This window comes from Piliocolobus tephrosceles, chromosome 11 (genome assembly GCF_002776525.5).
Source record: "Piliocolobus tephrosceles isolate RC106 chromosome 11, ASM277652v3, whole genome shotgun sequence".
NCBI classification, from domain to species: Eukaryota; Metazoa; Chordata; class Mammalia; order Primates; family Cercopithecidae; genus Piliocolobus; species Piliocolobus tephrosceles.
In genome coordinates this window covers 105,740,799-105,756,912 of record NC_045444.1, presented here as the reverse complement: position 1 = coordinate 105,756,912, position 16,114 = coordinate 105,740,799, and the positions used below count along the sequence as shown (strand labels likewise).

At 52.2% G+C, this 16,114-nt stretch overlaps 1 protein-coding gene across 2 annotated transcripts; it reads right to left on the bottom strand.

Moving 5' to 3' along the window:
• Positions 1 to 2,010: 2,010 nt before the first annotated feature.
• DNAJB2 (DnaJ heat shock protein family (Hsp40) member B2) lies at positions 2,011 to 9,895 on the bottom strand. 2 transcript variants are annotated; one of them, XM_023221790.2, is made up of 10 exons: positions 9,682 to 9,895; positions 9,323 to 9,423; positions 8,493 to 8,602; positions 7,410 to 7,463; positions 7,135 to 7,257; positions 5,992 to 6,084; positions 5,689 to 5,791; positions 5,435 to 5,505; positions 4,079 to 4,282; positions 2,011 to 2,923 (listed from the first exon to the last, which is right to left on the bottom strand). In XM_023221790.2, exons 2-10 carry the CDS (start codon positions 9,385 to 9,387, stop codon positions 2,913 to 2,915), a joined length of 834 nt encoding a protein of 277 aa, XP_023077558.2. In that variant the 5' UTR covers positions 9,388 to 9,423; positions 9,682 to 9,895; the 3' UTR covers positions 2,011 to 2,912. The 2 variants fall into 2 exon arrangements, with proteins under 2 accessions (XP_023077558.2, XP_023077549.2); XM_023221781.2 differs by lacking the exon at positions 2,011 to 2,923 and having other exon boundaries at positions 2,930 to 4,282.
• Between the last annotated feature and the right edge of the window lie 6,219 nt (positions 9,896 to 16,114).

Below are 16,114 nucleotides of genomic sequence, written 5' to 3'. Positions count from 1 at the left end.
GAATAAAAAAATATATATATGTGTGTATATATGTATATATAGTAAGGTGGAGTTAAGAGTTTGCACCTGGCTGACTAACCTCCTCTCTACTACCTCTCCTCTCAGTTCTTTTTTTGTTTTGGGGTTTTTTTTGGAGACAGAGTCTCGCTCTGTCACCCGGGCTGGAGTGCAGTGGCACGATCTCAACTCACTGCAGCCTCTGCCTCCTGGGCGCCAGCGATCTCCCTGCCTCAGCTGCCCGAGTAGCTGGGATTACAGGCATGCACCACCACGCCCAGCTAATTTTTTGTATTTTTAGTAGAGACGGGGTTTCACCATGTTGCCCAGGCTGGTCTGGAACTCCTGAGCTTCAAAAATCTGCCCGCCATGGCCTCCCAAAGTGCTGGGATTACAGGCGGGAGCCACTGCGCCCCGCCTCCTCTCAGTTCTTGGCAGCTGCTTTGTGCCTTTCTGCTACCAGATTGAGGTGAGGCCTGAACAAGGTGATATTAGCAAAGTGCCTGCCACACCTTAGGCAAAACTATAGCAAAACTCTGACAGTGAGTTCAGGCTGGGCCTGTGAGATGCTAGGACAGGCGTTCCCCTGGGGATAAAGGACACACTGTCTCACTGCAGCTCCCAGAACCCTCCACCCTGTATGGTCCCAGAAGGTATACTCACCTGCATGTCATGAGGTGTCCTCGGACAGAAGTTGTGGACATGAAATAAGGCAGAAGGAGCCTTAGGCCTGGGTTTACTTGGGAGTTAGGGCCACTTACCTATGCTGAGACTCAGTCTCCTTAAATAAAAACAGGGCAAACACCATCTGCCCTGGAGCAGGAGTGAAGGGACCCGCCAGCTGACCACAGGCCCTCCCGCTGTCTCACCCACACTGTGCCGAGGTTCAGCGCCAGTGATAGCCATCTCAATGGCTAGACGGACATAGATGAAACAGCCATTTGCAAACTCCCACCCGACTCAGGATGGAAGTTTGAAAGTCCTCTTTCAGGGTACGCTGCTTCCTCGCTTTGAGAAAAATACAGTAGAGGCCCTTTGGTGATTGATGCTGAAGCAAGAGCCCGTCCTAGAATGGAAACGAGGCCTGGGGAGCCACCCGGCCCTCCCCGACAACAGAAAGGTGCTTGTCCCAGCACGGTGGCTGGAGACGAAAGGGAAGGGGTACCTGGCTTTTTCTTCCATGGGCCCTGGGTGCTGGGCGGGCTGGACTCGTGCCACTCCACGTGCCACTGGCTCACACCTTGGGCTGAGCCAATGAAACCTGCCCAGGGGCTTAGTCTGTGGGCCTCGCGAGGGTACAGTTTAAAGGTTTCACTGTGTGTTCTCAGCTTTCTGTGCTTTTAGTCTTTCTTTCTTTCTTTCTTTTTGAGACAGTCTCACTCTGTTGCCCAGGCTGGAGTGCAATGGCTTGATCTTGGCTCACTACAGCCTCTCCCTCCCAGGTTCAAGCGATTCTCCTGCCTCAGCAGCCGAGTAGCTGGGATTATAGGCATATAGGCATGCACCACCACATCCGGCTTTTTTGTTGTTGTTGTTTGTTTGTTTTTTGTTTTTTTTTTAAGTAGAGACGGGGTTTTGCCATGTTGGCCAGGCTGGTCTCAAATTTCTGGCCTCAAGTGATCCGCCCGCCTCAGCCTCCCAAAGTCCTAAGATTATAGGCATGAGCCATCGTACCCGGCCTCAGTTAAGTCTTAACTGAGTATGGTCCTAGCTGTGCTGTGGAGTACTAGGGGGTGAGGCCCCTCATAAGGGGAGCATCAGCTGCTAGAGAAAGCTGGTTGTGGGCCCCCAAGAGGTGAAAGCAAAGAATGGAGCATTGCCTGGTGTTCCATAACATACTTGGGGAGGGCAGCCTGGTCAAAGAGGGCACTTCTGCCTTCAACTGGCAAGGCCTGCACCTCTAGCTCTAGGGGCATAAAGGGAGGTGTGAGGCCTGAAGTATCACCCACTGTCCCTTAGAGGCCCTCCTGGGCCACCCGGAAAGTAGGAACACAAGAACACAACATGCCACCGAGCTCTCAAAACTCAGTTTTATTGACTTCCAGCATTTCCCCCTGGATCTGAGCTCAGCCCAGCTGGTTTTGGTTTGTCTCTGAGGCTCAGTGTTAACAGCGGCTGGCTCCACCACTCCCCTCCCTGGCCACCGGGATCCCCAGGCAGGGAGGAGGAGAGGCGGCTCATCTGTGATGTTGGAAAGAATGGGCAGCAGGGTCAGAGGCCAAAGAAAGCCATACAAGCAGAGGCATGCCTGGAGCTGCCATCACATGCCAAGCCCCGCCACACACACGCCCCTGCGGGTGGCCTTGCCCGCAAAGCTCTCTGCCAGCCCACACTCCTCAGCTTTCTGGGGCCACACCCTGCTCAGGCGGACATGCTACTCGCCCTGGCTTGTTCCTGGGACCCCAGGCTGCCCACGGGAAAGGAACCTCTCCCAGGTGCTGCACGGCTCTGCCCTGCCCACTCTAACCCTGGGGCTAGCAAGACGTGTCAGGGGAACCAACGCTCAGATCATTCCTCCTTCATCTACAACCCTGCCAGCCCTCCAGGGATAAATCAAAAGACAAAATCTCCCCATCTCACAGCGAGTGACAAGCCGACCTGGGCTACTATATGTCCCAAGATGCACAGCTCAGTAACCATGCACCACCTCCCCCAAGCGGGATCTATCAGAAATGAGGCCGGGCGCACCGCACTCTGGGATTTGTAGTTCCCAGGAGCCAGCACGAAACACCCAAGGAAGAGAGTGCACAGGCTAAGACTACTGCCGCCTCCCACCTGGCCCCCACCCACTACCCAGGCCCCGGCTCTACACTCAGCATGGGTGAGGGGGAGAAATGGAGGGTCCCCTCCCAGCGCATGGGGGAGGGCGCTGTCCTGTTGGAACTGTGCAGCGATTCTGGATCCCGGCATCCAGCTCAGAACACATCTGGGGAGAGAGCGGGGGCGGGGTGACAGGAGAGAGCATCAGCGGCAAGCTGTGGAGGACGGGGCTCAGCATGCAGACCTGGGCTGGCCGCATGGCCTCTCCCTGAGCCCTGATGTACGGTAGGGAAGCAGTACGGGTGCAGTCCCCACTTAGGCCTCCCTCCTGGTTCCCCCTGGTCCTATCCCACCTCTTCAGGGCGAGCCAGCCTCACCTCTGCCTAGTCCTGAGAGTGAGGGCAGGCTGAGGCAACGGGAGGAAGGGAGGAGGAGTGGGCTCCAGTTCTGAATCTGGACAGCTGAGAGGCTCCCGCCCCACCCGGCTAGCCTCCCCAGAAGACCTCACAGCCCTACCGGCCCCAGCATCTTCCTCGCCACATTGAGGCCTTCTCGGGGAAGGAAGGAAGAAAGGAGTCCTAGCCAGACGGCAGTGAAAGCAAGCGATGCGGCCCGCAGGGAGTTGCAGAGAGAATGGGAGGGAGGAGAAGCAACACCAGAAGAGAAGCAACAGAGACGGTCAGAGCACAACATGGCACAGAAACCAGGGTTGGGGGTCTGCAGCTGGACCAGGAGAGCAGGAGGCTCCACTCTGCCTGCGCTGCTCCCCAGTGGAGCTGCCGGCTCCGGCTCAGACAACCCTAGGCCAAGTCCTCCTTCCTTGACACCATCAGCAACACAGGTGGCAGAGGACCTGGGCACAAAAGGCCCAGCCCAAACCACTAATGCCCCTTGGAGCTCCCCATCCAATAAATGCAACCTGGCTCCTCGGGCCCTTCCACTGTCCTGACACCCCCCACCCTGGGTTTCACCAGGGACCTATCAGTCCTGGGCTGAGCACAGCAAATCCCAAGTCCACACTGGGGTGCGGGGGGCCTGGGAGGGAAACTTGTGGAGGGAGCATGGAGTTGCAAAGCAGTTCCTACAACTCAGGATACTCCCCTCTGCTCTTCCCACAGTGAGCCAGACCCCCAGTCAAGACCTGGATCAGGTCAGGTTGGGCCTGGTGGTCAGAGGATGAGGCAGCGAGAGGCCTTCTCCTCTGGGGATGGGCTGCGTTTGGTTGCTTCACCCCTCGCACCCTCCTGGGTACCCCCCAAGCCTGGATCTTGGTGCTGGGCCTTGGGCCGCCCCTGCCGTTGGTGCTGTGCCTCCCGCCCACCTGCGGGTTTCTTCCCAGCTGCCTCCATCTCTGACAGGCTGTAGGCCATGGCCAGCTGCAGGTCCTCATCCTCAGAGAGGTCGCTGTCCAAGGGACACGAGGCAGGGGTCTGCTGGACCTGAGTGCCCCCAGACCTGGAAGTGACTGACAGCTGCTGCTCACGACGGCTAAGCTCCAAGCCCAGTGCCAGGTCATCTGGGACACCTGCAAGAGTCACAGCCACCATGAGGCCCCAACCTGAGCCAGGGGTATTACTGCCAGGCTGCCTCACACAGTAATGACCCTGACCACTTAAGAGTCTCTCATTTGGAATTGGCACACATGCATTTCGGCACCTAGGGTTGTGATTTTGAGCACAGGGAAGTATTCAACTCTACCAGGTAGGAGCTCCTACCCTTGGGCAAGTCACTCAATATCCCTACCCCTCCCTTTTCTCATCTAGAAAGTGGGAATGATGGCCGGGCACAGTGGCTTGTGACTGTAATCCCAACACTTTGGGAGGCTGAGGTAGAAGGATCGCTTGAGCCCAAAAGTTCGAGACTAGCCTGGGCAACATAGTGAGACCCCATCTCTACAAAATATTTAAAAATTAGCTGGGCATGGGAGTACACGCCTGTAGTCCCAGCTACACAGGGGGCTGAAGTGGGAGGACTGCTTGAGCCGAGGAGGTCGAGGCTGTAGTGAGCCATAATCGTGCTAGGCTGGGCACCAAAGCAAGACCCTGTCTCAAAAAAAAAAAAAGAAAAAAGAAAAAGAAAATGCAAATGATAGTGCCTTCATACTCAAATTGTTCCACTGATTAAATATGTCAGCCCATGTAAAGGGCTTGGTGCATAGTGCTTGGAGTCAGCAGGCATGAAAGGTGAGCTATGGTGACGGTCCTGCACAGCATGGTGTTGCAGAAATAGTTCTGCTCCGGGAATCATGCGTCCTGAGTTTGACTCCTGGCTCTTCCCCTTACTTGGAAGAGTCTTGAGCCTGGGCTACTTGGAAGTTAGGGTCATTTAACTATGCTGCAGCTCAGGCGCCCCAAATTAAAACTGAGTGGATACCATCTGCCCTGTGTACTCTCCCAGATGCTTGAAGAATACAGAGGATATCGTATATCTGGAAGCGCTTTAAAAATAGTAAAGTACTTTGCAAATGTAAGGCACCCCACTCACAGTGACGGCGATGGCTTCGTGAGACTCCTCCGCCCCCTTCCCAGCATTGCCATCTCTGATCCTACCAGTCTGGCCTGTTGCCACTCCCTCCCAAGCCCCAAGCGAGTTCAGAGAGCAGCAGTTTGGGGAGGAGGCTGCTGAGGTGGGGGCTGGGGCTTCCTGCCAGGGGCTGGGTGGTGGAGCCACTCCTCACCATTGATTGTGACTGACTTCAGCTGCCCATCCTCCTCCACTTCCACCCGCTCCTGCCCGTTCTCCATGATTCTGTGGGAGATAGCACAGTTCAGGCAACGAGCAGTGATGGACTCCTGCAGGTGCTGGTCACAGTTCTGGCCACCACAGTAGAGAGTGCAGACTGGGCCCTGCCCTCAAAGAGCCAACTTTCTATTCGAATACAGCTCCCCAGCAGACCTCTTACACCTCTATGGCCCCAGAAGGAGCTCTTACCTGCGTGTGGTGATGCGGCGTCCTTGGACAAAGGTGGTGGATGTAGAAACAGATCGAAAAGCACCAGCCCCGGGACTGAAGGAGAAAGATGAGGAGGAGAAATCTGGCATCGGGACAAGGGAGGAGGAGGAGAGGTGGTTAGAAGACTGTGCTGCCTATCGTGGTCACCGAGGCACCAGGCCTCCTCGCAGGGCTGCTGGAGGCAGGGCTCCCAACACAGGAGACAGGCTTGGAAAAGCAACAAGCTCAGTCCAAGGGTTCCAGGAATCAGAGCTTGCAAAAGTGGGAAGGGGCAGAACTTACCAGAGTGCCCAGGGAAGGAGGAAGAGAAGGTAAAGAAAGGGCCTGAGTGTCGAGAACCCCGGTTCTGAAGCTCTGAGAAAGGGCCCAGGTCATCTGCAACAAGTAAACAGATTAGCAATCATCTGGTAATGACATTTCCCCCCAGAAGTGTGTGAGCCCTGCTGTTAAGTCTGGAAATATAAATGCTAAGCAACTGGGTAGGGTTTTTCTTTTCCGCTTTTTAGTTGGGCTTATTTATAATTAAATTCCTTTTTAATGTTGAATTCGAAGATGCTCACTGGTTAATTCTGTCCACAATAAAGCATAAAGGAAGAAAGGAGGGGGCAGAGGGATGGAGGACAGATGGCTCTTTCAGTACAGGCAAATCATCATGACGCGATGACAGGCAGACACAGCTAGGAGTCCAGCTCTGCCATGTGCTATGTGACGCTGAGCTATTGGCTGTGCCTTAGTTTTCTCATCTGCAAATGGAGATAAATTTGCCCACCTCTCAGGGTTCACTAGAGAATCAGGGAATGTAAAATATTTGGCACATATCAATCATTAAAAAATACCAGTATCTATTTTATAGGTAATAATAATAATATTGTAACAAGATGCTTTGAGTCTTGCTTTCACAGCTGTTACTGTAGAGGTGTAACAGCGTATTATTGTTGTTGTCATTTAATAAAGTGAGTCTGTGAAGTGTCACTGTTGGATCACGGGGGTTCTGGCACATGTAAGGTTCTGTCCCAGCTCTCACTGGACCCAGCTCCACAAAATCTTTTTTTTTTTTTTTTTTTTTTTTTTGAGGCGGAGTCTCGCTCTGTCGCCCGGACTGGAGTGCAGTGGCCAGATCTCAGCTCACTGCAAGCTCCGCCTCCCGAGTTTACGCCATTCTCCTGCCTCAGCCATTCTCCTGCCTCAGCCTCCGGAGTAACTAGTGCCCGCCACCTCGCCCGGCTAGTTTTTGTATTTTCAGTAGAGACGGGGTTTCACCGTGTTAGCCAGGATGGTCTTGATCTCCTGACCTCGTGATCAAAATCTTCTATCCATGGCATTCCCATCCCCTCTCAGCCTTCTACCTCAGGGCCTCCCCGCTGATGGAAGGACAGGCCTGGAAGGGGAAGTTGAGCCATTCAGAGGCTTCCGGCGTCCACTCACCAAAGAGCTCTGCAAAAGGGTCTCCACTCCCAAAGAATTCCCGGAAAACCTCCTCGGGGCTTCGGAAGGTGAAGGTGAAGCCAGGCCCACCGCTGCCAGCTTCTGCCCGAGACGGGCCAGTTCCTGGAAAGGCAGGATGAGGAGAGCGCTTAGGGCATGCATCCTGCCCTGAGCTGGGGACCTCACCTAAGGCACGGCCTGGAGTCTGAGAAAGCCTCCACCGCAAGAATCTGCCCTGCCCCACCTCCATTCCTGGACCTCATCATTCCACCTACCTGTCCCCGTCAGCCCTTCCCGGCCATAGCGGTCGTAAATCTCCCGCTTGTGCTCTGCAAAGAGAGACCAGATCATTTCACCCTCCCTCTGGGATGGCGTCCCCTTCCAGGCTAGGATGCTCAAAGGATTGTCCAGAGACTGACACTCTGACACTTGGCGAGGGAAGGCAGGCACAACAGGGGACCCATGGTACCCCTGCCATAGGTTTAGGTGGCAACTCAGCCTTTCACACAGCCGACCTCTTCTCATCTGGAAAATGGCTGTCATCACAGCACTTAACGCACAGGGTTGTAGCACAGATCAAATGAGATCATCCACGTAAACTGCCTACCAGTGCCTGACACGTAGGGAGTGTTCAATAAATGTTAGCTAATGATTACTACATTATTATTCACTGGGGCTTAGCCTAAATGTCACCTCCTCAGAGAGGCCTTCTACAACCACCAGAACAAAAGCAGGTGCACGTTATTCCCTAACACTCCACCTGCCCCATTTCTTCCCTCTAGAATACTCTTCACAAGCTGTAACTGTCTGTGTGTGTGCTTGGTGAGTGCTGGTCTTCCCTGCCCCTCTGGGCAAGGACAGTGCCTGCTTGTCCTCCAGTTTCCCCAGAACCCAGAGAGTGCCGGACACTGTCAGCATTCAGTGAATTACGTTTTGAATGAATCAATAAAAAGGCCGACCTGGATTCATATTCCAGCGCTGCATGGCCTTGAGCAAGTTACTTCACCTCTCTCAGCCTCAGTTTCCTTGCCTGTAATATGGGGGTGATAGAACCTGCCTCATAGGACGGCTGTGAGAACTCATGGAGATGACACCCACCAAAGCCTGGCATGCAGAAGGCTCAGCTCACATGAGTTACCTGCCCTGCTTCCTTCTCCTTGCAGGTCTCATGCCAGTCACTCCTACCAGACTCTGGGGAGCAGATACTGAGCTGTCCCTGTGGGAGGGGGAGCTTAAATGTCAGGCTGGAAAAAGGCACAGAGGAGACTAGGGTGGCAGAGACACTGCTTTAAGAAAATGTGAGCTGGGGCATGAAGTAGGGAGTGATGTGCTGGGTCCTGCCTGATTCCGGCCCTTACTGTCAGACAGCACTTCATATGCCTCCGCCACCTCCTTAAATTTCTTCTCAGCAAATTCTTTATTATCTGGGTTTTTGTCTGGGTGCCACTGGAGAGCCTTGCGCCGATACCTGCAGAAAGTGGGTGCAGAGGAGAGGGTTGGGGGACAAATGCAGGCACTTCCCACCCAGGAACCGAACGACCCGTTTTCCCATTAGCCCATCACTGTCCTTTCACCGCCGTGTCCCAGTCCACCCCAGCTGCTAGGGCTGCCTCTGCTGTGATGTTTTCATCAAGTTCCACCCTCTCTTATCTGCCATCAGTGCTGGGACCACATGTACAAGCGGATACAATGCCAAGGTGAGAAGGCCTATCCCTAGCCCCGCCCTAGGGCTCGCTGGACTGGGGCTGCAAAGGTTGGGGCACATGTGGCCTCGAAGAGTACAGGGCCACCGGCCCGTCCTCCTCACAGAGCCTCGGCATCTTTGCACTGCAGCCTGAGAATGCCCAAATCTAGAGAGAAGAGGGAACGTGGAAGGGGAGGGGGAGGGGGAAGGGGAAGGGGAGGGGAGGGGAGGGGAGAGGAGGAGAAGGAAGGGAAGATCCATTGGAGAACAACTCATAACACAGTGCAGCTCCCAGTGGAACTAACCACTTCACTCTCTGGACGTTCTCCTTGTACTCTACCAGGGGTCTCTTTCCTCCCTGCAGGTGTCACTCGGAGGAAGCCCCCACCCAGTGCTTTCTAAGGACCCGGTTCCCTCAGACACCTACAGGTGTCACTCTGAAGTGCCCCATGGTGGTGGCGGATGGAGGGTGAGAGGTTTTCTGTTGCACACGGAGGCACTTACGCCTTCTTGATGTCATCAGCAGACGCACTTCGCGGCACGTCTAGGATCTCGTAGTAGGATGCCATGGCAACTGGTCAATCGTCAGGTGGGCCTCCTTGGGGCTGCAGGAGAGAAGGAGTCAGGCGGAAAAAACCAAGAGCCCCTCCCTGTGGCTGCAGCAGTCTCCCCCCGGGTGGCGGGAGGCGCTCCCAGTTGGAAGCGGAGCCCACCAGGCTCTGCTTGCGGCCGGTGACTAGGCTCCCTCCCGCAGCCTTATCTGCCCCCGAAGGCCGGGGCCAAGAGCTATCTTGACGCCCAGGCCCAGGAGCCCTATCGGGGCCCCCCAAATCCAGCAGCCTGACCCGGGCCCCCGGCTGCACCTCCTCCGCCGGGAGTCCCGGCTTCTTGCGGCGCCCCGCCCCTGCCCCCCGCCGGGAACCGTCTGGCACCCGCAGCCCGGCTCGCGGCTGCTGCGTAGGACGCGCCCGACCCAGCTGTGCGCGCAGGCATGCGTCAGCGGCGCGGAAACTACTAGAGACCGGGAGAAGGCCCGCTCCGCCAGTCCCCTGGCGGGGGTGGGGGCCTGCAGGGGCTGCCGGGAGAAGAGGGCGGAGCCAGCTATTTTGGGCACGCACCAGGACGACGTCAGCCCCAGCTGGGACCTAGGAGACTGCTGCCCCGCCTCCCTCCAGGCGAGACTTGCTCGCACGGAGGCTGGGGCAGCCCACAAACAAGCCGCCCGGCCCCCAGGTCCCTCTGTCACTTCCTTATAAACATGAGCGATGATCCATGCTTACTCACCCACCTCGAGGACTCATACCCCTCCCTCCCTCCCCCGACCACAGTTCTAACTCCTCCCCATTCTTCAGCTCCCAGCTCCAGCCCCAGGTCCCCCAGCAGGCTGCCCTGGCTTTCCTGAGTAGGTCAGAACCGCCTTTTACAGCATCTCGTGGCATTTCCTTCATCAGGCTTGTTAGAGCCACAAATTAGCATTTATTGGTTTGATTATTTTTTATTACCATTCACCTCACTCACTAGAATGTCGATTTCACAGGGCAGGAATTGTGTTTTTTCTCACTGGTCTATTAGAGCAGCTGTCGGGGTTCAAAACTACCCGTGGGATGAATAAATAATGAATATCTGCAAACCTCTTGTTGACAGTTTGGACACATTTGGGGGAGGTGAGGTAAAGGGGACAGTAGAACGGAATTCTCCAGGTTCAAGTCTTCCCAAACTGATCCTGACTAGGCCTATTCCACTGCAAAATGCTCCCTTGTTTCAGGCCTCATGGGAGGGTTAGGAAACCTTCCAAAATTGTCTCCTGCTTGATCCCATCCAGGCCAATCCACAGGCGTTAGCTGAGCATTTTTCTGCGTTCAAGATGCAGCCAGGCCGTATAAAGAATGTGGCCCAAGTCCTGCCTTTGCAGAGCTTGAACTTGATAAGATACCAGCCAATCAGTGTGGCCCGCTGGGAAACCCAAGGCTTTGGGAACAGTACAACCTGGCATTACTGTGAGACTTGGGAAAATCTCTGAGCACTCTTTTTTTCTTACTAAATATAGGTAGTGCCTAGGGTTGTTTGAAAGTCAAATAAGACATGGTACGTATTAGGTGTTACTGTGCTCCTCGCTGGCATCGTGATTGGCTCAAGCAATAATGGTTATGTGAGTCCAGAAAACTGCTTTAGGCTGGGGGACCCAGAAACACTTCGCCAATGAGAAGGGCTTGAGCCGGACGTAAGAGAAGAAGGTGGTGTGAGTGTCCTGTTTTCCTGGCCGCTCACCATCAGAACCTCCTGCCTACATTTGGGGAATTCCCATCGCTAGGGCCCTAATGGGAAGCAGGCCACCATTTGCCACAAAGCCCCAATGCTTGCTCTCCCTGACTCGGCTCTAGGGTGGCAGGCAGAAGACATGAGCTCCGCCAATCGGATGCTCCAACTGGGACTTTGAATCTGGAGCAAGTCACGGAGAAGCAGGGCTAGTTGAGGAATTCATTTCTGCGGCGGCGGTGGAGACGATGGGGCCAACAGCGGCCTCTAGTGTCTGGAGGAGGAAATGTCAGTGCCGCAGGTGAGGGAGGAGAGTAAGGGGATCACTGCGGAGGGTGGAGGGGACAGGAGTCTCCTCCACAGGCTATCCTGTGCCCAACCTTGAGTGTGGTGCTGGCTGCCCAGCTTCCCTGGGTGCGTGTCTGATTGCTGACCCTTGTTTGCTGGCCCTTGCATTGATTCCGGTGCTATCCGATATCTCTATAATTGTTGGGGGCAGCGGACTTGAAACAATTTGCCAGTTAGCTTCTGCTGTTCACAAGAGTCCTGACTGACACAAAGACTAAGAGTTACACTTGGTATAAGAGGAAGGAGTGGTTGGGTTAAGTCACTCCAAATTTTCCAGATCTCTGCCTTTTTCTTCTTACTCTGCCGTCCCAACAGACATTTGTCTAGCACCTACCGTGTATGTCTTGTTATATTAAGAGTAAGAATATAGCCGGGCGCGGTGGCTCACGCCTGTAATCCCAGCACTTTGCGAGGCCGAGGTGGGCGGATCACCTGAGGTCGGGAATTCAAGACCAGCCTGACCAACATGGAGAAACCCTGTCTCTACTAAAAATACAAAATTAACCAGGGTGGTGGTGCATGCCTGTAATCCCAGCTACTCGGGAGGCTGAGGCAGGAGAATCGCTTGAACCTGGGAGGCAGAGGTTGAGGTGAGTCAAGATCGTGCCATTGCACTCCAGCCTGGGCAACAAGAGAGAAACTCCGTCTCAAAAAAAAAAAAAAGAAAGAAAGAAAGAAAGAAAAGGAATATAAAGAAGCTTAAATTCCAGTCTCTGTGCTCAAGGGGATAGGACATAGACAAATGACAACCGAGGGAAATTATATGGAACACATCTAGCAGACAAAGGTTTAATTTCCTTTGTCCACAAAGAAATCCCAACTAATAAAAGACAATACCATTTTTAAATGGACAAAGGGACAGGCAGCTCACAGAAGAGGAAATACTGGCCTTTAAACATATGAAAAGATGCTCAATCTCGTTCACAAAAAAAAAGTAAACCAAAACTACAACAGGCTAGGCATGGTGGCTCATGCCTGTAATCCCAGCATTTTGGGAGGCCAAGGCGGGTGGATTACCTGAGGTCATGAGTTTGAGACCAGCCTGGCCAATATGGTGAAAACCTGTCTCTACTAAAAATACAAAAAATAGCCAGGCGTGGTGGTGCATGCCTGTAATCCCAGCTGCTCGTGAGGCTGAGACAGGAAAATCACTTGTATCCGGGAGGCGGAGGCTGCAGTGAGCCAAGATCATGCGATTGCAGTCCAGCCTGGGCGACAAGAGTGAAACTCCATCTAAATAATAATAATAAATTTTAAAAGAATAATAATAATAAATAAAGCTACAGCAAAACACTTCGGGGTTTTCGGGGGGTTGGTTTTCTTTGTTTTGTTTTTTGAGATGGAGTCTTGCTCTGCCACCCAGACTCGAGTGCAGTGGCACTATCTTGGCTCACTGCAACCTCCCAGGTTCAAGCAGTTCTCCTGCCTCAGCCTCCCAAGTAGCTAGGAGTACAGGCATGTGCCCGTAATTTTTGTGTTTTTTGTAGAGACGGATTTTCACCATGTTGGCCAGGCTAGTCTCGAACTCCTGGCCTCAGATGATCCACCTGCCTCGGCTTCCCAAAGTGCTGGGATTATAGGCCAGAGCCACCACACCTGAGCACATAGCCCCAACAAAATACTTTGTTTCTCTTATTGGATGATTGACAAAGACCAAAAAGTTGAATACATTGTATGGGCAAGGCTGAGGGCACAGGCCTTCTTATAGATTGGTAGTGGGAGGGTAGGTAATTTGGTGTGACTTTGTTTTTTTTTTTTTTTTTTTTTTTGAGACAGAATTTCACTCTTTTTGCCCAGGCTGGAATGCAATGGTGCAATCTTGGCTCACTACAACCTCTGCTGCCTAGGTTCAAGCAATTCTCCTGCCTCAGCCTCCCGAGTAGCTGGGATTGCAGGCGTGAGCCGCCGTGCCCGACCTGGTATGACTTCTAAAGAGAGCAAGATTTAAAATGCATAATCTTTGACCCAGAAATCTCAATTCTAAGAATGTATGGTTATACATGCAAAAAAAAAAAAAAAAAAAAAAAAACCATACAAGTGTTGCAGCATTCTTTTTAATAGCAAAAGATTGGAAACAATCTAAATATCCATTAATAGCAGACTGGCAAAACAAGTGTTGGTGTGATATATGATGGAATATTATATTGTGACCAAATAGAATGAGGCATAGCTAATGGTGTTCATATGGACCATCTTCCAGATTTATTATTAAGTGACAAAACAAGGTGTAGAACAAAGTGTATACTGAATGTGCATACAAGCATGATAGTACAGATGAAGCATCCCTACTCCAAAAACCCAAAATGTGAAATGTTCAAAAATCCAAAACTTTTTGAGTACCTGACATGATGCCACAAGTGGAAAATTCCATACCTGACCTCATATACACAAACTGTTTCATGCACAAAATTATTTAAAACATAGGCCGGGCTCAATGGCTCAGGCCTGTAATTCCAGCACTTTGGGAGGCCGAGGCAGGAGGATCACCTGAGGTCAGGAGTTTGAGAACAGCCTGGCCAACATGGTGAAACTCTGTCTCTACTAAAAATACAAAAATTAGCTGGGCATGGTGGCAGCCGCGTGTAATCCCAGCTACCTGGGAGGCTGAGACAGGAGAATCACTTGAACTTGGAAGGCGGAGGTGCAGTAAGCCAAGATCACACTGTTGCACTCCAGCCTGGACAACAAGAGTGAAACTCCATCTCAAAAAACAAAACAAATATTTAAAACACTATACAACATTCCCTTCATGCAATGTGTATCAGGTGTATATGAAACATAAGTAAATTTCATATTTAGACTTGGGTTTCAGTCCCAAGATATTTCATTATGTATGCACAAATATTTCAAAATCTGAAAAAATCTGAAATCCTAAACACTTCTGTTCCCAAGCATTTCAGATAAGGGATATTCAACCTATACATATGTAGACATCTCTGGAAGGAAACACTAACAAAAACATTAAGAGTGGTGGCTGCCAAGAGGGGAACAAGATGAAAGACACTTATATTTCTTGTTCCTAAATCTCTCTGATACTTTTTGAATTCTGAAGCATATGCATTTAATAACTGTTCAAATTCACACTAATTGTTAAAAATTGAGTTGGGGGAAATAAGCCATTGACAAGAAGCCAAGTGCTATCATACAAGGAAGCCCATGCCAAGTGCCAAATGAAAAATAGAGACAGAGGTAGATGCTGAAAGAATCCAGAAGAGAGAGAGCTCCCTGGGGCTGGGTAGGTTCTGGATGGCTGTGACCTGAGCTGGAAGGAATGGCAACATTGAGACAAGCAGGGGGAGGTGGCGTTCCAGAAGGAGGGAATGGTGACAACACAGCTTTGAAGCCAGGCATGTTTCTGACACATCAGAGCCCAGGGAATAAATTTGTCTGGAACCTGTAACAAATAAATCTGAGCTTGGGAACCTGTCTCTTTTGTCTGCCTGCAGAAGGCAATTGTACTTTGGCTTTAGAAGTGTCAGGGATGAAAGCATTTCCCCTGCACTGAGGGAGTCCCCAGGAGCCAAGCTGGGTGGTGTTCCCAGCTGCCCCAGGAGGTCTGGGTTGCCACCTCTCCACACCCACACCCAGTCCAACCCAGGCCTGCCAGGGCCTGCCAGCAGAGTATTACTAGCAGGAAGACCTCAGGGAGATAGCTATATAACCACCCAGGGTGGGCTGGCTGGTTCAGCAGACAGGAAGGGAGATGAGCTGCCTCTCTGGATCCCCAGCCATCTTGGCAGGTGAAGAGCTCACCTCCCTCCCTACCCCCAATCCTGGCCTCTCCCAGGCCCTCACCACCTCCTAGGAGATGTTGGGGGATGTTTTCCAAAGGGCACTGATAGCCCCAAAACCTGGCCCCAAAGAAGCCTCTACCCCCATTCAGATCCAGAAGCTGGGACTCTCCCCTTTACATCGATGCCCTCCTTCCCAGAGCCTGGGCAGGGCAGTGTGAAGCGTCACCCGCTCCCTGCCCCTGAGGCACCTGAGTCACTGTCTGGGCACTGGGGACCTGGCAGGCTCAGAAGAGGTGGCGTCTGGAGGGGTGCCCGGAACCACTGTGGGCAGGAAGTAGGGGCACCTAAGAAAAAGATGGGGGAGCAACATGTGATTTGGCGCAGGCTAACCTGGGTTTGAATCCCGACTCCTCCATTTACCACCTTGGGCGAGTCTTTGAGTCTCATTTTCCACAGCTATAAAATAGGCATTCATTGAACAAGTTCATCCAACAAATATTAATCATCTAATATGCCAGGTAACACTGGGGTAATGAGAACAATGAAAAACAGTCCAAGGCCTGTCTGAGAGCTTCTGTTCCAGTGGGTGTAATAACTGTACTAACCTCAGAATTAAACAAATCATATGGATACAGGACGTGGCACATAGTAGATGCTCACTAAATGATGGCTATTTCTTGGGGTATGAAGGGCTCCCAGAGTAACACCTCTTCCCTTCCCACGTTTGAAACCAGTTGATTGAAAGACACATAAGTCAAATATATGGAGATTTAAAAGTCAGCCCTTTTAGCAAGGCATAGTGGCTCATGTTTGTAATCTCAACACTTTGGGAAGCCAAGGTGGGAGAATTGCTTGAGCCCAGGAGTTTGAGACCAGCCAGGGCAACATTGTGAGATCCTGTCCTTACAAAAATTGTATTGTATTGTATTGTATTGTATTGTATTGTATTGTATTGTAT